Below are 27,373 nucleotides of genomic sequence, written 5' to 3'. Positions count from 1 at the left end.
TGTTCTCGCTATATATAGTACATTGTAATGGAGGTGCAATCTTTTGACCCTACACAAAATGATTGGATTACACATGTTCATGGTGGTCTTATGCTGGGTACCAACTGACCATCCCACTGGCTGAGCGATTGATTTGGCAAGCTTGGTATGTCATACATAAAACTGGGTGGGCGTTTACATTTGCCTGCCCAGTTGTGATGCTATTGCCACATAATGGGATGCTTTTTGGGTCACCTGTACACAAAGTCAGATGTATGTACATACCTGCATTATATATTGGCATCAGACGTGCTGCACGGACATTCTGATATATCTGAATAATGTCATTCACAGACATATCAGTTGTCCATACAGTGGAGGTCATTCTGGTTGATTCTACCCTTTGCGACTTCACAATGGGGAGTGATGGTGAAGGCCTGGACCTCTTGTGAATATTGGCTTATGCGCATGAGCAGACCTTCTGTGATGGCGCCTTCGGAGACTTGCATAGTCTCTTTGGCACTCGCACCGGATGGGGGGATGAAGGAGGCGTGCTGGAGCCATTCATGGGCATACCCACGAAAACACTGGGGGCCAGATGTATCAACCTTCAAAAAGTGATTCAAAGGAGAGTGAGCCAGCCAATCAGCTCCTACTTGTCATGTTACAGGCCGGTTTGAAAAAAGGAACTGACTGGCTGGCTGTTTATCACTCTCCACTTTGTCACTTTTGAAGCTTGATACATCTGGCCCTGGGTGCGCCCAGGAAATCGCAGGGCATACCCATGTGAACAGGAGCGTCTACCTGTGGGCGGGTAACTGATGTCACTGGATGTCCGTCCTGTTCACGTAGCAGGGTGCCGCAATCTGAGTCACCAGATAGAAGCAGTCGGATTGGGGCAGGCTTCTATTAATCACCTTGCATATGGCCAGCAATCAAAAAAGTTGCAGATTTTATCACAGGAAGGCTTTACACATGCACACTAGGAGCCATGCAAATGTGCAGTCTATCAATAATCGATTGCGCTTTTAATTTGCAGGCGTGCATTCAGGTCTGAATAATCTCCAATGTTACCACTTGCCCGGCATATTGCTTGTCAATCAGCACATTTACATGACTGTATTAATAATTGAAATAATAATACAAATAAGGCACTTTTCTCTGTGGGCATCTGCAGACAATGCAATCACCAGGGTGGTACATTTGATGAACACGAAGAAGCCATAAGTACTGTGAAAATTAATGTTTTCGCAGTATTTTAGAGCTTATTGTCTCTGACGAATTCATTCAATCACATTGTATATCTATCATCCGGATACCCTGAGAAATATGTTTATGGATTGGAATAGGCAATCTAATAGACGTATTTTGTCATCACAAATAAACTGTTCAAACTCATCAGACTACTTGGGGGGAATTCAATCATTATATTGTGACTGATCCCCCATTTCCATAATGGGAAATCTCAGAGGTGATAGTGAACAGCTGAACAACTACACCCAATTAATTAATAGAAATGACACAAAAAGACCCATTTCAGCACATAAACAAATAACTTTTCACACATTTCAAATCACTACACAAAAAAGGTGCTGACATGCCAGTACCGGCAGCTACAATTGAAGGTACTTGTTTTCTAGCACGACACCCACGATATTAAGTCGTACAACATCGAATCGTGTTGCATGCCATGTACCCGATGCGATTTTAAATTGTATAAGCCCCTATACGATTTTTAATTGTATAAGAACCCTAATGAGTGCTTAGAATGTTAAATGCACCCCTACGCCACCCCCACTATCTACGCCAACCCGAAGCTTGGCGAGCGCAGCGAGCCCGCGTGGGGCGGTGGTACGCGTCCTCCGACCTTTTCATACCCCCACTATCCACATCGCCGTGGAGTTGATTTTATATAGTGTGGCAAGCACAGCGAGCCACCGCGCCCGAAGCGTGGCGAGCGCAGCGACCCCCGCGAGGGGACGCGTATTACTTTACATGTATTGTAAACGCCACACTTCGGGCTCGGTGGCTCGCTGCGCTCGCCACACTATATAAAATCAACTCCACGCCGACGTGGATAGTGGGGGTATGAAAAGGTCAGACGACGCGTACCGCTGCGCTCGCCACGCTTCGGGTTGGCATTGATAGTGGGGGTTAAAAGGGTGCTTTTAACATACTAAACACCCTGGCTAGGTTTACTGTTACCATGCCTCCCAACTTTTCAGGTTTGGTTTGGTTTGGACCGAGGTTTTAGGTCACTGCTGGGGACATGGCCAGCACTCTCTGAGCTGCCGGCCATGCACCCTGTCCCTCTCTCTGTCAATAGACTCTGCGCACATGCGCACAGCATCTGTTCACCGCTGCTCACAAAAATTCAGGACTGTCCCATGAAAATCAGGACAGTTGGGAGATATTCTGTTTAAATTAGCACTTTTTCTATATCCCTGTGTTGTGCACATGTGCACTGTCTCTAAATCTGGAAAGTGTAATCCTTGACAGCTGAAATCTTCCTCTCCTAGCTTACTACTGCCCGAGATATCGGTCAGAGCCTTAAGGTAATCACAGTAGTTAATTGAGCTCTACTAGCCTGAATGGAGACTCCATTACATTACATAATGTGATTTACATAAAAAGTATCTTCAAGGACTATTCTGTCCTTGACATCTCAATACACATTGAACACTCACATTCACAAAATTGTCTAGTGTGTGCAATCAATATAGATAATGATGCATGCTCCAGTGTAAGGCTTCTCAGTAGCCCAGGCAAAACTTTAACCTACTGCAGCCACCCCCCATACTGCCTCCAATACCCACTTTCCAACACAGTAAGGTAAACTTGCCTACCATTTCAAAATGTCAGAGAGGCTCCCAAAAAGTGGGTGGTCCTCCTTTAAAGGTGGGCAAGACCTCTGATTTTCCTGGAGGTCTCCCTTTGCCATCCACAATAGAGTACAAGGGGAAGTGGGTAGCAAAGTAAGGAAGTATGCCTCAAGGGAAAGTATGGAGGTGAGGTCTTCCACAGCAGCCACCTGCATTAGGAGCAACAAAGATCCTCATAGACATCCTTGATTTTTTGATAGGCAGACTTGGTGGCGCCCCCCCCCCCCCCCCCCCCAGATCCTTGTGCCCTAGGCTGCTGCCTAAAGCTATCTAATGGTAGAGCCGGCCCTGCTTCTGTGTCATTAACTATGATTGTTGAACCTGTAGTTCAATTTGGCTATATAACCAAACAACCCGCCTGGTTAGCGGGTCCCGATGACATCACTAAACAATATCAGCAGCTGATATAATTTCATTGTATGCACAATATCAGGCGTCCCCAGCCAATATAGCTATCTATATCTGCATTGGCCGGGTCAGCTAATGTGCATTGGGCTTCAGCCTTGAAAGTCAAGTAATCTTTTACATTAACCCTAGTCACATTAGATACAGACACTGCCGGTCCCAAGCACCTTTAGCCTATTGGGGATAAAAACTCTATATAAATACTATTATTATTATTATTATTATTATTATTATTATTACAATATTGTCACATCAGGTGATAACAGGGTACTTATGAAAACAAAAGCATTTCAAAATTATCATTTTATCCTGGGCTGATATTTTTCATTGAACAGTTTTGGCTTCTCACCTTTATATGAGGTCTTCTATATATACTATATCCATATAAAATAAAAACACTAAATTCTAATTATTTGAATCAGTCAGTACAGGAAAGGCTATAAAAAGCATCTTCAGAGAATTAAAGTGCTTGAAGTGGTTTAAATCCCCCTCACCACTCTTCTGCCTTCCCCCAACAGAATCAAGCTACAGCGATACCAGTTCAGGAAAAACTATTTTGCACAGCAAAGTATTTAAAATCGATCTCTATGGGCAGTATTCAATGAGGCCAATTCACCATGTTTCATGGCGAATTTGTGCTATTTTCACTTTGGAAGGTGATTTTTTGTGTAAGAAAGTGAATCCCCCTATTCAACGTGCACTTTTCGCCGACGGCGAACAGTGAATGAAGGACAATTCGCCATCTGATGGTCTCTGCAACTCGCTGTGGTTTTTCAATGGGTTTTTCAATGTGATTCGCCGTAAGTGTATTCAATGAGAAGATGGCGAATTGCTTTCTAAGTGATTTTCGCCATGTGTCACCGTGTAGCAATTGCCATCTTTTCATGGTGAAGTGGAATGTGAACTTTTAAAACAATGTTGTTGTTTTTTTAAATTTGGTGTAAAAAAAATCAGGAATTTTATTCTGAGAAGGGGCATGCTATTTTTATTCATGTGCTTATAGCACATGAATATATACTTAATTTAAAAATATATATATTTTTTTACACATAACAGCCAGCAGGGGGCCGGGAGCTGAGAGCCGCTCATTACATATTCATATATTCACTGCCCCCGATCATTACATATGCACGATCGGGAGCAGTGCATACCCGGTCCACTGCTGGCTCTCCTGGGGGGCAACTTGTGCTGCCTGGGTCCCGGGATGCTCTCATACCCTCCACATACATTCTGGGGCAGGCAGGGAGACTTCCATCTCTCATATTAATTATGACCCATAGGTTTGTCTTAAGATGGGTACACAACACATCACTCAATGGGGGTTATTTTGGTTCACTCTTTCTGACAAAATCCTTCTTAGATGGACAAAACCACGTGCACTGCAGGGGGGCAGCTGTAAAATGTGCAGAGAGAATTAGATTTGGGTGAGTTACCATATATACTCGAGTATAAGCCTACTTTTTCAGAACATTTTTTATGCTGAAAAAGCCCCCCTCAGCTTATACTCGAGTGAGGGTCGCACTTGCGTCAATAAGTTTTCCCAGTTTTTTGTTGTAAAATTAGGTGCCTCGGCTTATATTCGGGTCGACTTACTGTATACTCGAGTATATATGGTATTTTGTTTCTGTGCAGGGTAAATACTGGCTGCTTTATTTTTACACTGCAATATAGATATCACTTTAAAGTAAATCACACCCAAATCTAATTCTCTCTGCACAAGTAACATCTGCCCCCCCCCCCCCCCTGCAGTGCACATGGTTTTGTCCATCTAAGAAGGATTTTGTCAGAAAGAGTGAACTAGAATAAGGCCCAATGTGTGTCTTATCTGATGTAGTGATGCTATGTTACTATACATTGTGCCCATGTGCACACTGCATGATATATTGCACAAAGGCATGATATATTATGTGGAACACCAGAGAATTCACACTGGAGAGAGAACTGCAAGCATCTCACGTTCAGCACATCAGATGGGAGAACCAGGGAATGACAGGTGGGCATGTACAACCACAGGTACACACTATGCAATGTGTGTAATGCATCGTTCCCATCCACATTGCAACAATATATCATATTATATGTAGCTTAAGGGGTGATTCTGGTTGACACGCAGCGCTGCGTGTCATGCTGTCCCCTTTGCAGAATTCGCACCCACGACTGCCAATGGATGTTTTGCACTGGTGGGTGCGAGCACCTGGCAAACACTCTGGTCACCGTGGCCGCTCACACCCAATGCATGCAGAAATGCGCAGTAAGAAAATATTGCGAATTTGCAATGGTGCGCATGAACCAGAATATATACTGTATATATATATATATATATATAGATATAAACCAGAGGGGGGTTGGCCGGCACTCCGCTGAAGGCAAATAGGCTGGCTGCCTTCCCTGGAGAGTATAGTGCAATCCAATACAGCAACAGACGGGTGGGTGGCACTCCCAGAAATAAAGGACTCAAAAGTCTGGAACGATTACCAAATCGTTCCAGACTTTTGAGTCCTTTATTTCTGGGAGTGCCACCCACCCGTCTGCTACTATATATATATATATATATATATATATATATATATATATATATATATATATATATATATATATATATATATATACATATATATACTAATGCAGTTTGGCATGTCTTAGGAACCTGTTTTTGCATCAAGTTAAGAAAGGGTCAATTCCACCATGACTCTGAAAAGTATCATCATGAAGATTTGCATATACTACATCATAATAGAAATATAGAGATTTTTTGGTGCATACATTGGCAAAGATCTCATTAAGCAGCCAAGCCTTGTCAATGCTTCTCTGACCCTGGCAGTCCCTAATGCTCAGGGGTTAAAGTGAGGGGACCGCCAATGGTGAGGTGGAACATTTTAACCTCCACATTGGCCCTGCACAGTAATTCTCACAGAAAAGCATTCTAGTTTGGAGGGGGATGCCCAAAATCCTACCACTGGCCCTGTCTCTGTCTATTGGGGGTAGGGGAGGGGGTGTAATTAGGTGGCATAGAGAAATGATTTCCCCACCTCTGCATGACCACTTTATGCCCTGCTAATGCTACATGACTATAAAGCACCCACTCACTCGTGCACCCGAGAAGGATCACTAAATGAATTCAGCAGCTAAAATTTTATGTAATTTTGCATCACAAATTAATAAATAAACAAATAATTTGATAAAACAGGCCAAACTCCGTAAAACATTCACAGACACACATTTGTTATTATTTGAGGATCTCTACGGTTTCTATGGTGTTTTCTTTTAAATACACGTGTACGTGTTTGCGCACATGTGCGAGAGCTCTGAGACCAGCGTAATCCATGGCAGCTGTAATCATCATCTTGAAGCTTAGTAGTGCCTCAAGGTAATCTGAAGAGGCTATTGTAAGTGTCCTGGCCTCAGAGGAACCCCAGTTTCAATCCTTAACCTACTATAACTGGTTTTAAAAAAATCATAGATATACAGTATTGCACTCAGGTGTGTCAAGCCATTTAGGGGGGAATTTACTAAAGGAAAATTTGTAAAAAAAATAGGTGTATTTGTATCCAGAAATACACTTATTTTTGACATTTACTATCCCGAAAATATGGAATTGCTGTATTTTCAGGATAGTAAATGTCAAAATAAGGGTATTTCTGAATACAAATACACCTATTTTTTACAAATTTCCTTTAGTAAATTTCCCCCTTAGTGTTGGCCATAACTACTACAGTATTATGACACATGGGAATAAAGGTTATACAATGTGGGCATCTTAGAAGAGAATACTGTGGCTAGTTGTGAGAACTATGAAAGAGATATCTGGGATACTACTGAATAACTTTTAAAACAACTTATACATAAAATATATATATACACATATAAAGTGCCCATGTGACCCCTAACCAAAGTCATAGTACAGCTGTTATTTTTGTGTAGCGCAGGGGATCCAAAACTCGTTTTGAATCATCTCATCCTGGAGTATCATAATGTATTTCATGGCACCCAAAGAACAAAAGTTTCTTATTGAGAATTAAAAAAAAAAATATATATATATTAAATGAAGTAAATTGTGTTTATATGTCACCCTTAGGGTCAGTTGGGTGAGGGGCAGTAGTCACTTCTGTTTGTACATATTTTTATGGTTGGAAGCCACAAATATTTGTTTTGTTTATTAAATTGACCATGAATCATTTGAATTGGTCCTGGACTACCAACACAGGGTTCCCCTCCAAGTTTCCTGAGACACCCCAGGGTGGCAGAGCACACAGTTTAGGAAACATTTATGTATATGACAAAAAACAGAAATTGTATCTTTTGGGGGGGTATATTCAATATCATGCTCTATTTCCGATATAATGCTGAAGTTTCCAACAACATTGAAGGCAAATTTTGACAAAACAGATCTGACTTTAAAATAAGTCAGATCTGTCTTGTCAGAAACGGCCGTGGATTGTCAAATTAACATCCGCTTCTCAACAATCCACGGCCATTTTCACTGACATGCCCCTTTTCGACACTCTGCAGGCGGAACATTGATTTTTGTCCGGCGAAAAAACTGTCGAGCAGAGCGAAAATGGGCCAGAATTCCAACTGTAGAAACGTTGTGATGTCGGAATCAAAGATTGAATACTTCAGTGGCATAACTAAAAATGCCCCCCCCCCCCCCCCCCGCCAAAATTTCGGCAGCCCCACCACACACACAATTTTGCAGGTAAACACCCCCACCACACACACACACAGTAATAAAGTTGTCTTGCTGCCACTGCTGGGTGCTCACCTGTGGTCGGAGCCTGGGACCCGCAGAAGATATGTCTGTGGCCCCGGCTCCCCTGTCTGCTCCATCCTGGCTCCAGTGTCTATTGAAAACATACCATCACAAAATGTCCGCCCCCATACAGCAGACAGTTTTCTGCTGTATGGGGGTGGACATTTTGAGATAGTCCATTTAGATTAGAAGCAGAATCCAGGAGGGGACAGGGGAAGCGGGGACCACAGAAAAATCTTCTGCGGGTCCTGGGCTCTGACCACAAGTGAGTTCCCGGCAGTGGCAGCTGCAGACCCCGGCACCCACACCTATACAGCGCCACCCCGCTATCGCTATTGTTACACCACTGCCCCCCTTTGTTTTAGTTGCATCAGCTAGATAGTGGAAAATACCAGACAGTTCTATCATTTCAAACTAGCTACATGTTTATATCTCTAATGCAATTTATATTATTTTTAGACTCAAATAGTAAAGTGTAATTAGTAAAGAGCTTGCAATCTAGCAGACTAGACAAGCCATGGTCATGAGCTCAGTGTGAAGATATTCGAGAGACAAAGTGGTGACAGAAATTATATGGCGGGACAGATTTCTGGTATTTAGTGTACGCTCCTCAACATAATTCCTTGCACCAGTCATCTTTACTGTGATCCTGAGAAAATGTTGTTTTGTTGTTTTGTAACATTCATTTTGATCACTCATGGTAACAGCAGTAAGAAAATATGTGGTCATAACATTCTGCTCCAAATGAAACAGGTCATTGTTCTCTATTTATGTTTACCAGTGTCTACAAAATATCATTATAAAAATGGAATTATCATAAAAAATGTTCAAATTTTTATTATACATATCAACTTCCTATGGGCGGAATGTATTAAGCGGAAAATGCGGTAAAACCCCTGTTTTACCGCATTCTCCTATGCACTAAAACCCGGCCGCACCGATACCGCTGGGCAGGTACCCTATAGAAGCCTATGGGCTTCTTTTCTACGCCCTCTGCCTCCGCTGCACACCCGCCGCTTCGCCAAACCCCCTCCCCCTGGCTTACATTCCTCCAGGTCCTCCTGGACCCTGGAAGTTAAACCCCTCCTCCCCCTAGCAAGGCAGCCGGACGTCTTTCTGGCTGCAGGGGGAGGAGGAGGCACCGGGGACAGCCACACTGAGCTGTCCCAGGCGTGAGGGGAGCAGCAGGGGGCTGGGAGGTGACGGAGACCCCCCCCCCCCCCACACCACAGTACAGGTATCGCGGGGGGCCTCCATCACCACACCGCGATGCAAGATGCATATATTGGTACATATGCGCTGGCATCACGGCGGCCGGGCGGCGATCTATATTAATACATCCCGCCCTAAATATTTTACTGTATAATACTGCTCACTTTACTTGTGCTAAAATGCAATAATGTAACCTCATTTTTCAGCAAGTAACTGTACATTAAGGGGGTGATTCTGGTTGGTTTGCTAAAGCAATTCAGGAGAGGGGGGGCATCATACGGCACTATTTCCCTCCCTCCTGCAAGCTGGGAGAGGCAGCGCATGCATGAGCATGCTGGTCGCACATGTGCACAAATGGCAGGGCCGATTCAGCAGCCCAGTCCTTTGCTGGGCTTGGGAATAGTCTCAAAGGATAGATGCATTTAGGGGGGATTCTGGTTGGTTTGCAAAAGCAAAGTCCTTCTTTAAAGGACAAAGAGGTACATTTGGGTTGGGTGTGTTCAAACTGAAAACTAAATTGCAGTGTGAAAATAAAGCAGCCAGTATTTACTCTGCACAGAAACAAAATAATTCACCCAAATGTAACTCTCTCGTCACAGGTTACATCAGCCCCACCTGCAATGCACATGGTTTTGTCCATTAAAGAAGGAGCTTGCTTTTGCAAGCCAACCAGAATCACCCCCTAAATGCACCTATCCTTTGAGACTATGCCCAAGCCCAGCGATGGACTTGGTCACCGAATCAACCCTGGCATCTGTGTGCTGCCTCTCCCAGCTTACAGGAGAGAGGGGAATAGTGGCGTGTGATGCTGCTCTCTCTCATGGACCTCAGCGGCACACAGAGAGAGCTGCCGGATCCGCCTCGAGTCCAGCAGCTCTCTCTGTGCGCCGATCGGGAGTTGTAGCCTCCACTTACAAGAGTTGTAGCCTCCACTTAGAAGAAGAAATTGGCCCACCAATTTGCCAGAAGTGCCAGATGGCCAGTCTGGCCAAGCCCAAGCCTACCTTGCTCAAGTCCTAGTTTAGAACATTACAAACAAATCTCTGTATCCATTTTTAATCATTGTTTTTTTTCTATTCATTTCAGATTGGCTCTTACATCAGCTAATATGCCAAGTGCCAAGCTGGCTGCATTTTCCCCAGTTGGTGAGACAATTTTGTTTTAAGTAAATGTTTCTAAGCCTACTGAATACTATTCCCACAGCCTGAAGACAATACAGATTCAGCACTTAGCACACTTCAGATGAAGTTTAGAGTCTGTGAACCTATTGAAAATGACAAATGTTTAATCATTCACTGAGCGGAGTGATGGAGTAATGTTAAAAATCACATCCAATGTCTCCACCCACCCATTCAGGGCTAGAAAGTAAGCAATTTTCTGTACTTTCTGCTTAAACTCAGATTATTTATTTCGGCTCTTTGCAATGACAATAACTATGCAAATTGTATTGAAATATTAGGTGAGATTTAATGCCGCCCAAGTTCAGCTTGTACTTTTTTTTTTTTAAAGGGGAATTAACTTACAATGCAAAACCATGCCTTGTTTTGTAATATGTACCGTATTTTCCATTCATAAGATTTTTTTTTAATTGACCTTGAGATAATGTAAATGATATCCCCCCAATATTTTTTTCTATTTCTTTATCATTTTTATTATATGTTGTAATATGATTACAACATATAATAAAAATGATAAAGAAATAGAAAAAATATTGGGGAGGCATTGGGGTTTGTTGAAAGCAGATCCGATCCTAGGTGGAATGGTGTCAGACAAACCCAACTGTTTTTGCATATTGCGTTTTGCATATTTGCATTTTGCATATTGAATTCTTTGTATTGAAGTCTTTGTGGACATAATAAAAATTGGAACTATATTTTATGAAAGAGAGATTTTGTCTGTGCAAAGAGGAGGACATGTATTGTGAACCCATTACCACTATTTTGTGGGCAAATCACACAGTGGGACCCGGATAGCGGGGCCTGAATCAGACCTTTGTCTGCACAATCAGTTGGCAGCCATGTTGTGGCTCTGTAGATATTGAAAAAATGGAAATGGTATTAAATATCACCAAGGCAAATTACAAAATATAATTATTTACTAAATCATATAAAACATCAAAGTACACATTAAAAACCGTGTAGTTATGTATATCGCTTGGGTGATAGAGATTAATTATGCCAAATATCGCTATTATCTGGATCTTTATTAGCAGTCCCCTTGGCACAAGTGTGTTGCCATAATAGGGTTCCAAAGGGGATAATTCAGGCAATTCTCCTATTTCATGCACTGCGCTATGCTCAACCCTAATAAGAGGGCCGGTGTGGGAAGCGTTAGCCACTGATTATCTCTGGCTATAGCACTATGCTCGGCTTCAGTATTAAATCCCGGCGGTCGGGATCTCAGCGTTCAGAATCCCGACGCTGGAATCCCGATCGCCGAAATCCCGACAAGGGGGGACGTGGATCACCCCCCCTTGCGGGCTTGCTGCGCTCGCCACGCAGCAGGCACGGTGCCTCGCTACGCTCGCCACGCTAATTTATTCTCCCTCCGGGGGTGTCGTGGACACCCCCGGAGGGAGAAAGTGTTGGGATTTCGGCGATCGGGATTCCAGCGTCGGGATTCTGAACGCCAGGATCCCGACCGTCGGGATTTACACTGCATCCCCTATGCTCGACTGCTCCGTACCGGTGAATCCTCAGCGCCTTTCCCTCTGTAGCAGAAGGGAGAGAAAGACAGTGAATGTCTCTCTTACCATCCTCCTTGCTGCCTATATTGACAGATGCCATAAATGTGGTACTGTATACTGTATGAGCGGGAATATGGCAATCACTGCTGTCCCTAACGATTGAGCTGGTGTGAATAGAGTCCTTTAAAGTCATCCTAACATGTTTCTCCATCCATGTAACTGGGATGTTTCATCAGAGGCTATATTCAGTACTCAGATGAACCTTATTTAACCCCTTCCCGACATTTGACGTACATTTACGTCATGGTCGGGAAGTACTTCCCGACACATGGCGTAAATGTACGTCATGACTTCAAACTGTCACTGCGTCTAGAGACGCAGTGACAGAGGGACGATGTCTGCTGTCCCTGACAGCAGACATGTCCCTGCATGCCCAGGGGGGGCTGCGATGCCGCCCCCCCGTCGGCGATCGCTGTGATTGGCTGTTCAGTGTGAACAGCCATTCACAGCGTTTTTTGTGTCACCGGCGAATAACGTTCGCCGGTGACACGGGATCGGAGGTGATTGGTGCTGTAAAGTACAGCACCAATCACCGCGGGGTGTAAGGGTGACACTGGTGTCACCCCACCTCACCCCGCCCGCCCCCAAAGGCCGTGATTGGTTCGTCGGACCGACGGACCAATCACAGCCATGGAGGGGGGTTTAAACTAACGGTGACTACACTGCAGACGCCATTCCGGTCTGGAATTGCGTGCAGTGCGGTCACCGTGCCCAGCTGCCGCCATATACTGACCAGAACCTTGCTAAATACTTACCTGATCACTGCCTGGATCTTGCTTCTTCTTGTGACATCCTGTGCTGTGTTGTGCTGTGTTGTGCTGCTGCGAGTTATTAGATAGAGAGATAGAGAGAGAGAGATAGAGAGAGATAGAGAGGCCTAGTGACAGAGAGTGCTATATTTTGTGCTGCTGCAGTGTAATAGAGTTATAGATAGAGAGATAGAGAGAGATAGAGAGAGAGATAGAGAGAGAGATAGAGAGAGATAGAGAGATAGTGACAGATTGTGCTATATATTTTTTATATAACTGACTGCTGCCCCCCCTTTTGTGCTGATCAGTATAAATTAACTGATCAGCAACTTTTTGGGGGCGCAGGTTTTTTTTATATATATATATATATATACCTGTCAGTGCTGCTGCTGCAGTGTCATAGAGTGATAGATAGTGAGAGATAGAGAGATAGAGAGATAGAGAGAGATAGTGACAGAGAGTGATAGAGACTGCTATATTTTGTGTCTGCTGCCCCCCTTTTGTGCACCCCCAGCAACTTTTTGGGGGTGCAGGGGTTATTTTTCATATATATAACTGTCAGTGCTGCTGCTGCAGTGTCATAGAGTGATAGATAGTGAGAGATAGAGAGATAGAGAGAGATAGTGACAGAGAGTGATAGAGAGTGCTAAATTTTGTGTCTGCTGCCCCCGCCTTTTGTGCTGATCACTATATCTGAGGTGATCAGCAACTTTTTGGGGGTGCAGAGTTTTTTTTTTTTATATATACCTGTCAGTTGTTGCCAGTTGCACTGTCAGTTGCACCAAAGGTTGTGCACCTGCTGCCCCTCACTGGTAATCAGTGTCGCATCACTGATCACCTTTTTTTTTTGTGGGTGCTGTGGGGTCTTTTTTTAATTTTTTTTTTACACACACTGTGATTTTGTGGGTGTCCTGTGGCCACTGTGCGCTGATCAGTGACGTACATCACTGATCAGCTTTTTCGGCACAGGGTTGATCTATTTTTTTTTTTTTTATCAAATTCCTGTTGCCTTTGAGCGCTGTTCAGTGACGGACGTTACTGACCAACATCTGTGCTCAATTTTTGGCGCAGGACCTTTTTTTTTTTTTTTTTAACCCCTTCAATTTTTTTTTTTTAACCCCTTCAATTTTTTTTTTTTTAACCCCTTCAATTTTTTTTTTTTGTATAAAGTATTTTTTTTTCTGCACTACATACACACTACATACCCCCCGGGTTGAAATAAAGTTTGTACCCCCCCCTACACAATACACGTGTTGAAACATTTCACTACCAGTAACACAAAAATAAAAATGGCATCCCAAATGTCATCCCAAATGTCATCCCAGTCATCCAGAAGAATGTATTCAGCGGAGGAGGCATATGCCATGCTTGCCTCTGACTCTGACACAGCCAGTGATGCAAGCGGGGAATTTGAAGGATTCGTCTTAATCTCCTCTTCCTCCTCTGGTGATGAGGGACCCCCTCAAAGACGCCCCCGTAGAGCAGCTGAGACCCCCCCCCCAATAATTGATCTCGTATGGACCCCACCACCAGACAATTTTGAGCCCCAGGTTCCTGAGTTTTTGGCCATGCCAGGAATCCAATTTGATTCCACAGGTCTCAGAGAAATTGACTTTTTCAAATTATTTTTCTCTGATGATTTTATAAATTTAATGGTGGACCAAACTAATTTATATGCCCAGCAGTTTATTGCTCAAAACCCCACGTCATCATTTGCTAGGTGGACCCCTGTAGATGCAGTAGAGATGATGACGTTTTGGGGTCTGGTGTTTCATATGGGCATAGTAAAAAAGCCAGAAATTAGGCAATATTGGAGTACAGATGTTCTGTACAGCACCCCACTTTACCGTATGGCCATGCCCCGGGCTCGATTTGAGACGATCCTTAAATTTTTGCATTACAACGATAATGCACAGTGCCCACCCAGAGATGATCCCACCTTTGACCGGCTATTCAAAGTCAGGCCGGTCATTGATCATTTCAGTGCCAAATTTGAAGAGATGTACATCCCAGATAAATTCATTTGCATAGACGAGTCCCTTATACATTTTAAAGGAAGGGTTAAATTCCGCCAGTACCTTCCCAGTAAGAGGGCAAGGTATGGCATAAAAATGTATAAGCTGTGTGAAAGCACCTCAGGGTACACCCACAGGTTTAGGGTATATGAAGGGAAGGATTCAAGAATTGAACCGCCAGAATGCCCCCCCTCCCTCGTAGGTGTTAGTGGAAAAATTGTCTGGGATTTAGTGCACCCCTTCCTGGATAAAGGTTATCACCTCTATGTGGATAACTTTTACACCAGCATCCCCCTGTTTAAGGCCCTTGGTTCAAGAGGTACAGCAGCTTGCGGTACTGTGCGCAAGAACCAAAGAGGCCTCCCAAAAACGCACATTGCCCAAGTAATGAGAAGGGGTGAAAGCAGGGGAATATGCACCGAAAATATGTTGTTGGTCAAATATAAGGACAAGAGGGATGTCCTTATACTGACAACAATTCACGGAGACAGTACCACCTCCGTCCCTGTACGAGGTACCAGTACCCACACCTCAAAACCTAATTGTATCCTGGATTACAATAGGTACATGGGCGGAGTGGATCTTTCAGATCAGGTACTGAAGCCGTACAGTGCCCTGCGGAAAACAAAAATCTGGTACAAGAAGCTGGCCGTGTATATCATCCAGATGGCACTGTATAACGCTTACGTGCTATTCCGTTCTACCAGCCAGAGGGGGACATTTATGCACTTTCAAGAGGAAGTCATAAAGGGCCTAATATTTGGGAACCAGCAGGCAGAGGGCCCCAGTACTTCTAGTACTGGCCCCCGTATTGTACCAGGGCAGCATTTTCCTGATGAAATCCCCTCCACTGGAAAAAAGGGCAGGACACAAAAAAGGTGCAAAGTTTGCTATAAAAAGGGAATAAGAAAGCAAACTATTTTCCAGTGTGACACTTGCCCCGACAAACCCGGCCTATGTATAAAGGAGTGTTTTAAAATATACCACACATCTATGGATTTTTAGGTTCATCATTTCACCGTGCTTCGGGGGTCTTGCTAATGCCACATAGCACCCACCATTCATTCCACCAGAATCTGAGCCGCAAAATCCAAAAATCACTCCTTCCCTTTTTTTCATTTTCACTGCCCAGTTGTACCACAATTGGTGAAACCCCTGGGGGTTTGAAATGTACACTATACCCCTAGATGAATTCCCTGAGGGGTGTAGTTTGCAAAATGGGGTCACTTGTGGGGGGGTTCCTAACTTTTAGCATCTTATGGTGCCTAGAAACCTACATGGTGCCTAAAAAATAATCTCATAAAAAGGAGGCTCCAAAATCAAGTAGGTGCTCCTTCTATTATGAAGCCTGTGGTTTGGTCAACGTGCACACTAGGGCCACATATAGGATATTTATGAAAACAAAAGAATTGGGGGAATCAATTTTTAGTCACATTTCTCTAGTAAAATGTACTGTGTTCCTTAGAAAAATGTATTAAAATTGCAAATCTGCAAAAAAAAATGAAATTTTGAAATTTCACCTACACTTTGTTTTAATTCCTGTGAAACACCTAAAGGGTTAACAAACTTCCAAAATGCTGTTTTGAATACTGTGAGGGGTGCAGTTTTTGAAATGGCATCATTTATGGGGGTGTCTCACATACAAGTCCCTCAAAGTCACATCAGAACTGAACTGGTCCCTAAAAAAATCAGTGTTTGAAATTTTCTTGAAAATTTGAAAATTTGCTATTCATATTGTAAGCCTCCTAGTGTCCAAAAAAATTAAAAGGAAGTTGAAATAATGATGGAAACATAAAGTAGACATATGGTCTATGTTAGTTATTAACTATTTTGAGTGGTATGATTATTTGTCTCACAAGCAGAAAATTTAACATTTTGCAAATTGCTAAATTTTCCATTTTTTTCCGACATTTTGGTATTTTTCACAAAAAAACACAGACTGTATCGACGAAAATTTACCACTAACTTGAAGTACAATGTGTCACGAAAAAACAATCTCAAAATCACTGGGATAAGTAAAAGCAAAAAAAAGTTATCCCCACTTAAGTGATACATGTCAGATTTGAAAAAAAGGGCTCTGTCAGGAAGGCAAAAACTGGCTCTGTCAGGAAGGGGTTAAAGCACAAATGTCCAATCACATGTGTTAAAAAGCAAAATCAACTACCACTGGGATAAATGTTGTAATGCTGGGTATGCAATTAATTATATGGATGATATTGTTAATGATACATGCTGCTCAATCGGACAATATGACAACAGCTGTGTGTAATTGGCAGGGGGCGGGTGACATCACTGACAAATATGTGTATTTGTCAGTGCGGTCAGTGTGTATGTGCAATATCGTTATCCATCTGCACCACTGATATAGTTAGCTACTGTATATGGGAGGCTGCGGGAATCGCTCAGTGTGTACCCAACATAAGTTAGTCAATAAATGCAGAGTTACAATGCCATTACAGTCACTGGAAGGAACTGTTCATTATCTTAAAGCTCATATCCAACATGAAGAGGGCACAGAGGTGTGTTGGGACATCCTGACATTTATGATGCGTTTGGTCCAGAAAAATGGGAACATATCTATGAACTTACATTTTCCGGTAAAAATCAGGAAATTAGACAAAAATGTATAACAGGTATATCTTTAAATTCATTATAGAAAATTGACTTAACGCATACATACATATATATAGACATATATATATATATATATATATATATATATATATATATATATATATAGTTGTGTGTGGGCAGCATTGTGTTTAGTACATTTTAACACAACTTCTCATACATCTACAGAATTCACTGTGTCCTCCATTGATAAAATGGGTCGTACGGCAGAAGAAGATGGTTGTATTTGGAAGAAGCAAACAAACAATATACGTGACACCTTTGTATTCATGGAGGTTCTAGGATCGTAAGTAGAACTGTTTTTTTATTGTTAGAGAACATTTGTGATTGAAATATATTGTGGGTGTAGAGTATTGCTATATGATTTTTGCAATGCGGTTTTGCACACATTCCAGTTCTAGGCAGTTTTTTTTACTGATTATTATTACTCATTATTAGTTAATACAATACAATACAATACAGCATCTGGTCTGTGAATCACTTGGAGACGGCTGTTTTCAATTCAGAATATTGAAAGCCTCAGATGTGAAGCTATAAACAACATATAGAAATGGTCCTACCAGAAGACAGATTAAGGGGGAGTACTTGATTAATATTGGTTAATTACCACCGATAATTATTGTGCTGGGGCTATTCTGTTGGCCTTGATCACCAACATTTATAAAGCATTTTGTTCACCTACATGATCCAATCTGTGATAAATAACCTTTTTACTGCAACAAGGGCTTCTGCGGGACCTATGTATTTTTATACAAAAAATGGGGGGGTTTCGTAAGGGATAACTGAGTATTGATATGGGACCTGGGCATTGACTACTACTACTGCATCCCCCCGGTGACCCCTTTATGCCGAATCTGACACTGTCTGCACCATTACAGTCTTCAGGTGAACCTGAATGGTACAATGCCAAAACTAAGAGGAGCAGAACTTAGTATTGTAACTTAGATTAGTGAACACAATCTATAAAGACATTTCCGATGACAATTTTTACTAAGCAGTGGAATTACAAAACCCTCAATTTTTGCAGATTTTGAATGACCCATTTAATTGTCAGTTCTAGTAAAAGCAAAACCAGGGTAGCTTTGCAATAACAACAGAAAAGAGCTAACATAAATAGATAAACAATATACTGAATTTAGCCATGAGAAATATCTAATGGGTGTAGTTTATAAATTAGTATATGTTAAAATAACAAAGATAAATGTGTAAAATACCCATATATATGAGGACAATAAACACATGTAAAGATGACTGATTGTTCCTATTCATCTGACAGGACCGTAGTTATTGGACAATCAATGACATCTGACTCGTGAATTTGTGTCTCAGTTCAAGCAAAAGTAATGTTAATAAATAATACAAAAATAAATAAATAATGTTAAATATATTACCGCTGGAGGATAAAGCAAGATGTTCCTTGATGGAAAGAGTAGAAAGTCCTCACCAGAGTATGGTGTGCTTCAATGGATTCCAAATGTAAAGTCCCAGAGATATCTAGTTCAAGGCAAGCATGATCAGGGCAAAAGTGTGCAACTGATGCATTTCATTGTAGCCTGTTAGGTGTGTGGGGTGGTGTTTTAGTTGAACAGGCAAGTTGGATGGTTAAAGGACAGCTGATCTATTTACAGTATGGTCCCTATTAACGTTCAGTGAAATTATGTTTTAATGATACTGAAGTCCTAAAACATAAGAGGTTTAGTACAAATTCATGGGCTGTACATTGAACAACACAGTATAAAATCATTGACGGGTACATTCATATGCAGAACATGTATAGAGATATACTGTATAGAGATATAGAAATAAAGACAAAAACAAAAAACATTTATCCTTTTCTAAGCTCTATAAATGCTGAACGCCTACAAAAGTCACAATAAGGCAGATGCTATTTAAACTCCTTCCTGCACAAAAACTGTAAATTGTATTTTAATTGGATTAATCTGTGTTAATAATTATTCCATAACTATTTATACCATTCATTAAAAATGCAGTTTTAAAAACATCCTGCAACCAGACTACCGTCACATTGGGAAGTCAATGTCTGTCCTTATGGGCACATCTTTCCTCTAGGTCTAGAGGGTATTCAATATCCTGCCGCTATTCCCAAAGGGGGAAATAGTGACGCAGCCCTATTCAATGATGTCTTCCCCAACAGCATTGAACAGGGATCTCAGTAGAACAAAGAGTCGGGCACGTTCTCCCAGCCGCAGCTCGTCAATTTCCGGCCGCATCTTGCGGCCACACCCCCTTTTCGGCGCTTGGCAGGTGGGACATTGAATCGCACCGAGCTGACGTCAAGCCGCCAAGAACGGGACCGGGTTACAGCTGTCGGGCTAGCCCAACAGTAGTGACGCCAGATTGAATACCCCCCATAGTGTATGTAAATTGTACATGCTTTGTGAATAAATATGTATATTTTACTAATAAACAATCACTAGTCCATGGCTTCAAGTCATCAGTAAATTTTCTTGAAGTTCTTAAAAAGTTTGAATGTCCTTAAAATAACTAATGTAAAGGTGGCCATACACACGCAGATTTATCTGCAGATCTGTCTGGTTGGAACAAAAACATGGTTATGGATGAGAGCAAATGACCGTTGACCATTTGCTTGGAAATGCTGGAAAACTGATAAACTGTCACTCATCCATAATCATGTTTTTATTCCAACCAGCCAGATCTGAAGATAAATCTTACTAGTGTATGGGCACCTTTAGATATCAAACTACCTATTAAGTTTGTTTTTCAGATAGTAACATATTCACTTTTCCACCTGTCAGTAAGAACTTTGGACAATTTACACACACATTTAAGTTGTTAGTAAACTATATTTTCAAGGGCTAGTATCCCTGCACTGTTCCAGCATCCACTACCATTGAATCCATAATAGGCGGGGAAAAAATGACTCCTCTCAGCTAAAAGCTATAGAGTGAGTTCCCTACAGCCAGGGACCTGATAGAAGACAGCAGCAGACACAAGATCTGAGATCATTGCTATGCTTAGATTGCACTACCTTGGATACACAGATATTGAAGCTTTGACAATGGTCGCTTCATATCACCCAGGGAGAATGACTCTGGTATCCAAGCAACACAAGCACTATTATGATTACAGGGAAACTGTGCTGCATTCATTTTACAATAGTGTAAATTAGGGGGGGGGGGGGGGGTCAGTTGGTGGGGGTGGTAATTGTCAGCTTTCCTAGCTCTCATCTGCTGGGTACCCGCTACTCAACGTCCAACACCAGCAAAACAAATTAGATCTCTAATTTGAAACCATCTCAATGATTCCACTATTATTTAAGTCATTTGTTAATTGCATTACTTTTCCTTGAAGTGATGTTCACTTTATTGCTTCATTACACATGTCCAAATGTCACAGGTTTGTGTCCAATCATATCTGTCCTTTAACCTTTATAACTTCTTATCTATTATTAATAAAAACTGTAATGTAAGGATGGTTGCCATTCAGATCTCAGTGTCCATTAAAATGTATGAAAATACTATGAACATTTTCCAGCAGAGTATGAAAACAATGAATTATAACAAATTGCAATTTTGGGGGGATTATTTAGGGCGTCATTTGTTTATACTTGAAAATGCAACGGGTCATAAAGGGTTATAAAATTATTTTTACAGTTACTTAGCTCTGGTCCATGAGTCCTGCTATCCCCTGAAATATGGGCAGGACACCTGCTAACACTGCTAGACTGTGAGATGGGACCTGACAAAGAATGGTGATTCTGCATGCTGCAGAGATGGCTGACGGTGACTCAATGACAGTTATCGGTACTTGTGTAGTTTCACGGTGCCAGCATGGCGCCGTGCGTCTGAGTCCCCTTGCGGGGCTCGCTTCGCTCGCTCGCTGGCGCCGTGAAACTACACAAGAACCCAGTTATCACACAGCATAGCTGCGGGCTCCAGTACTGAAGACTTTTTATTTAAGGGGGGGACCAAATTGCAAATTGCCTCTAGTCAGCTGGGATGAATGTATACTAGGGCGGAGTGAAAAAATTGAAATTGAGATATTCAAAATCGGCTAGTGTGGAAAAGTTGAGACTTGACCTGAATAAGAAACGTGCAAAAGCTTTTTGATCTGAGTCAACATCTTCTGTTCTGACAAGAGGCCTAAAGTTTCGCTTTTTAGGTGAGAATAACGAAACCTATGAAGATGCTCCGATGTAGTTAAAATTATTTCAGGATGTCTTAGAGTGGTTCATTAATATACTTTAGCATAGTAAAAAATAGTACAAGCTTGTCCTAGTGCAAAGTGACTGACATATATATATATATATATATATATATTATGCGAGAATCCGCACTCCCAATCCAGAGAACAACAGCGGGGTGCTCCACTTAAAGTACCACTAGTGTACCAAATATAGTTCCAGGGGGGCTGATCCAGGTAAATCAACAAAGTGTGCACACTCCAAAAGTACCAGCAATAAAGATTTATTTCAATACATCACCACAGTGAGACCAGTCAATTAGTCGACGTTTCGGACATGTCAGTCCTTTGTCAAGACGACATCTGGGACAGCAATACAGCTCCACAGCCATACAGGAGGTAATGTGGCATAGTGTGCCTGGTGCGCCCCTTATAAAGGTCTGTACTCACTCAAATTGTCAGCACCTGAGCCAATCAACATAATTAACATAAGGGTGCCTACAAGGCTCAACCCTCTATATCTATATAGCAGCCCGCACTAACCTTATTCACCAGTATAATAGCGTGTCAGCAGCGCCGGGTATTCAGCAGTATAAACCAGGAAGCGCCAGCCAGGAAGTGACGTCAGTGCGTTCCACTGACCCTCCACTTCCTGTATTTGCGTTCCATAGCATGTATAGTGCAGTCTGTATGCGGCGCCGGGTATTCAACAGTTTCCGGGTTTAAACCCGCGCTTCCGGGTTTAAACTGTTGAATACCCGGCGCGGCATACAGACTGCACTATACATGCTATGGAACGCAAATACAGGAAGTGGAGGGTCAGTGGAACGCACTGACGTCACTTCCTGGCTGGCGCTTCCTGGTTTATACTGCTGAATACCCGGCGCTGCTGACACGCTATTATACAGGTGAATAGTGTCATTTGGGCAATGGAATGTTGAGTATGATTTTATTGTATTTGGTTTCCATTAGTCACTTGAGAAATCATAGTTCTTGGCACCTGTGGGAACAGTAAATCTCTTACATTGTGGCATTTTTGTGGAATATTGGGATTAAGAGTTTGGAGAAATCAGGAGAGGTGGTTCCACATTTATTGAACTGACTGCTGGTTATTACTGGTACAAAGTGGTTGTAATGAGAACATTCTAGACATTAAAATATAGTAAATGTATTTTGAGTTAACAATTCCCTTTGTTAATTAGCTTTATATTTATAATTTGTTACTTTGTAGAATTTTTTTTCTACTTTGAAAACATAGGGGGGTATTCAATTACAGTATTCATTTTAATGACGGTAATTTAGTGCAGTTAATTGATTCACGGGGAGTTTATTAATTAGCCCAGATGCAGGCACTTATATGAGATTATTATAAACAGAACATTTGGTACTCTTTACCTAGAACGGCGCCCATCGCGACCATCGCGACCATCGTATGCACTAAAAAACGGGTGCGATGCCCGCGATGGCCGCTATTTCCCATAGGGATCAATGTTAAAAGTCAGATTGGACGCGATTTTAGTGTTAAATGCCTCAATGCCCGCGATTTTTCCATAGGAAACAATGTTAAATGGGCCACAGAGCCCTAATAGTCTCCCTGAAGTCTGAAATGGCCCCCACAATTTTTAACGGCACCCCACGATCAACGTCAACCCGAAGCGTGGCGAGCGCAGCGAGCCGGCGAGGGGCGGCGGTACGCGTCCTCCGACCTTTTCATACCCCCACTATCCACGTCGGCGTGGAGTTGAGAATAGAATAGTGTGGCGAGCGCAGCGAGCCACCGAGCCCGAAGCGTGGCGAGCGCACGCGGATACCTTCACAGGTAAACGCGTCCCCTCGCGGGCTTCACAGGTGTCCGCGTCGCCACGGACACCTGTGAAGCCCGCAAGGGGACGCGTATAACTGTGAAGGTATCCGCGTCCCCTCGCGGGGCTCGCTGCGCTCGCCACGCTTCGGGCTCGGTGGCTCGCTGCGCTCGCCACACTATTCTATTCTCAACTCCACGCCGACGTGGATAGTGGGGGTATGAAAAGGTCGGAGGACACGTACCGCTGCGCTCGCCACTCTTCGGGTTCACGTTGATCGTGGGGTGGCGTTAAAAATTGTGGGGGCCATTTAAGACTTTAGGGACTATTAGGGCTCTGTGGCCCATTTAACATTGTTTCCTATGTAAAAATCGTGGGCATTGAGGCATTTAACACTAAAATCTGACTTTTAACATTGATCCCTATGGGAGCATCGCGGGCATCGCGTCGCACCCGTTTTTTATGTGCATGCGATGGCCGTGATGCCCGCGATTTTTTACCCCCGACGCCCACGATTCTAATCGCGGGCGCCGTTCTAGGTAAAGAGTACCGAACATTTTTCTCCAGAAAAATTGGACTGTACATTGGATAGCCCAATAATGACCAACAGTCACAAACCCATTGTTTTCAGGAGAAAAATGAACTGGCCTAGTTGACTACCCACCTTAGGGAGGTATTCAATCCCCTAATGCTTTTTCCGACAGAGGCAATGGCGATGGACACCTATTCAATGCTGTCTTTCCCGACAGCATTGAACAGTCATCTTGGCAAAAAAAAGCCAGACTTTAAAAGTAGTCGGGCTTGTTTTGCCGAGAACGGCCATGGATTGTCAAGCTCACAGCTGGATCTTGATGATCAGCACTCGACAGGCTGGACATTGAATCCTGTCTACTGAGATGCAGTCGAGCGGACCGAGAACCGGACAAGGTCACGACTTTTGGGCCGGCCCGACAGTCGTGACCCAGGATTGAATACCGCCCTTAGACTTAAATTCTCAGGAATGGCACTATATTTCTATAATAATTTATCAATAGTGTACAAAGAAATGACCAGAACTATTCTTTAATGACTACATTGATTATAACAGTATGTCCTTATTATGTATATATATTATGCTTATCTTACAATGAGTCCAACATTCCCACTTTATAATGTTAAGTTACAACACCATGAATATAAAATAACATCCACTAGCCAGCACATGTATCTATTATAGAATACATGACTTGTACAGTAAGTAGGGTAATCAATAGAAAGAACACAGAAATGGCTGGCAAAAACTAGGACAGAGGAATGAAGTTAATTTGTTAATGAGGCTTTACTTGGGCAATCCAGCTTTGTAGATGCTAAACGTCTCTTACATAACTCTTCCTTGCATAATTAGGATTTCAGCTTTAACTTCTGAAACACTTTACTGTAAATTACCTTTAAATCCAGGGCTTAGAGTTTGTTGTACTGGACACGTTTAGTTTTCTTTGACCTTCTCATGTTAGTGCTAGATAACAAGTTTGAAAATAGTTCCGTGAAGCATTTAAAATGTTCACTAACCTCTTCTCAAATAACAAGTAACTGAGAAAGTGCAGTGTTTTTCTGGTAAATTGTACATCTTCAGACATCATATTTAATTGTGCAGTGAAGCTAAAGTGCTCTATACAATATATTCATTTTCTTAGGAAAAAAGCAAGTAAGAGGTAAGGTAAGGTAAATAATTGTGTACAGATGCGATATTCAAGCCTAAATTGTCACAGGAACAAAATTGTAATCTATGGCTTCTTATACAGTAATATAGTTTTTGGATGTTTTAGTACATATATAATAAGAACAGGATGGTTGGTGGCTGGTACATTATAAGTATACAGTAACACGCATTTTGTGGAGTCTGTCTCAGGAGCACATTCTATGGAACATTACATACTTTGGTTAAAATTCAAAAACACAACAGCATTAGTGCTGACCATTTATGACAATTGCCCCAGTCTTATTCATGCTGAGAAACTCCTCTTGATCCTAATCAACGTATAAAAAAAAAAATGACATTGATAAATCTGAAATGGAAAATGGCAATAACCAAAGCCAAACTTAGCTATCTAGTTTTATCTAGTAATTAAAATGAGTATATGTAATTTAACACATATCACTTGCCTTACCTAAATCCTTGCAACAATGCTGTCTGAGTACCAGCGTGTCCGAAGGCAGTTCGAACTGAGAATAACTGTAATGCGGGGCATAACGATTCCACTACACGCGCCAATCCTGGGAATGGGGTGCACTCTTGCACCCACTATTTACTATTTGGGGTGCAGTGGCCTTTGACCATATTGCTTGAATAAAAAATAACAGAGAGCTCTGCACTCACCATAGTAAACCCACTCACCTTATTACATAATTAAATAAATAATAGTATTTTGGTTCATTATTGCAATCAAGCTTTCAGCCCAATGTTAAATGACCACATTATCAGTAGACTGTGCGCGCACCAAGGTACTTTATCGCTGCCAGCTGCAATCAGACGCAAAAATATAGTGCTATGGATTGTTAAGGCCCATACACACTGGGTGATTATGCCCAGCGTGTATGGACAGTGATGACCACTGTCATCGCTGGGGGGGAAAGCCGCTCAGTGCATACACACTGAGCGGCTTCTCACCCCTGCCTGACGCTAGCAGTGGGGGGGCGGATGGTTTAGCAAAGAGCAATGCTATGCAAAGCCGTCCACAAAGCCGTTCATCTGCTGGTAATACCAGCAGATGAGCAGCATTCCCGGCGATGATGCAAGAGTGCACATCATCACTCAGCGCCCATCGCCGGGCCGTACACACTGGGCGGCTTTGAGCTGAAAGCCACTCAAAACACCAAGTTTGAGCGGCTTTCAGCTCGAAATCACACAGTGTGTATGGGCCTTTAGAGGGCAACTGTCATACTGCCTAGGGTCCCTTGAGGTCTAAATACACCTCTGCCCAGACTCTTAAAGCCTGGCAACTGCTATCATAGACAAATTGAATATATGCTTGATACCTGGTTTAAAGCTAATATATATATATATATACATACACACACACACAGTATATAAAATCCCATCTGTGTCACCCCAGTCTGCCTGCCCCTTACCATGTGCCTTTCTTAGAATATATCTCTGCCACCCTGATAATTGCGTCAGTGTCCTTTCCCCTACTGCAACTGTCTTTATTTACCATGTACTTGTCCTAATTTGCTTTGTACTGTGATTTGTGCTGCGGAACCCTTGTGGTGCCATATAAATAAACTATAATATTAATAATATATATTTCCATTAGAATTGGTTATTCACATTCTGGCTACTGTTAGTCGTGTCTTTGTCAAGTATGTAAAAAGCTTACAGGTGACTGGAAAAAAGAATTGTGGATGGAGTCATTTTTATATATCAATATCTTCTGTGCCTTTAAAGGAAAATACTACTTGGTCTTAACTGTGCAACCCTGGAAATATACCTGTTACTGTATGTAGCGTTCTCCAATGTATACATAAGTGCTAACAGAGACGAGGAATGCCCTGTTCTGAAGTGGCAAATAGAATTGTTTATGCCTCAATGAATCTACTTTCTTACAGAGACAGTATTTTGGAGCTGCATTAGATTGCTTTTCCACAGCTTTCCACAGTTTCAATTACCTCTGTCCATAGGGAAATCACTCTTGTGTTATGAAATACGCCTATAGCAGAGCACACACACACAGCAGTGCAGAGAAAGGCTTTCTGAGAAGGCATATAATCTTTTGTTAAAGCAGTCATAGGCTTTCTTAATACAGTTATCTCCATTTATACTTACAGCTCATGCCGCGTAAGGAGCAATGGAGCAAAGGCAAAAAAGGGAGTAGAAATGAAGCAAATTTGTGGACTGGTAAAACCGTGTTGCATTGCAGAGAAGAATATTTGAAAATGAACAGGCAGATTTATATTGGGAAGAGATCTAGCTAAATTCTAAAATGTACTGACTCTCTATGCACATGTTACATCTGGCGCACCTGCAGTGCAGCATGTTTTTCTTTTCGACTTGCAAATATT

General features: G+C 42.2%; 1 protein-coding gene across 4 annotated transcripts in view; it reads left to right on the top strand.

Annotated features, from left to right (window-relative positions):
* The window catches only part of CAMK1G (calcium/calmodulin dependent protein kinase IG), a 94,250-nt gene that overhangs the window by 42,885 nt on the left and 23,992 nt on the right, over window positions 1-27,373 (top strand). For 3 of the 4 annotated variants that reach the window (XM_083172825.1, XM_083172826.1, XM_083172827.1), the window contains 2 exons: window positions 10,315-10,373; window positions 17,538-17,655. In XM_083172825.1, coding sequence (XP_083028951.1) covers window positions 10,337-10,373; window positions 17,538-17,655 — 155 coding nt within the window. In that variant the 5' untranslated portion in view covers window positions 10,315-10,336. The other variant, XM_083172828.1, reaches the window with a different exon arrangement.

Source organism: Crinia signifera, chromosome 2 (assembly GCF_055691185.1).
Source record: "Crinia signifera chromosome 2, ASM5569118v1, whole genome shotgun sequence".
NCBI classification, from domain to species: Eukaryota; Metazoa; Chordata; class Amphibia; order Anura; family Myobatrachidae; genus Crinia; species Crinia signifera.
This window is presented reverse-complemented; position numbering and strand designations above follow the sequence as displayed.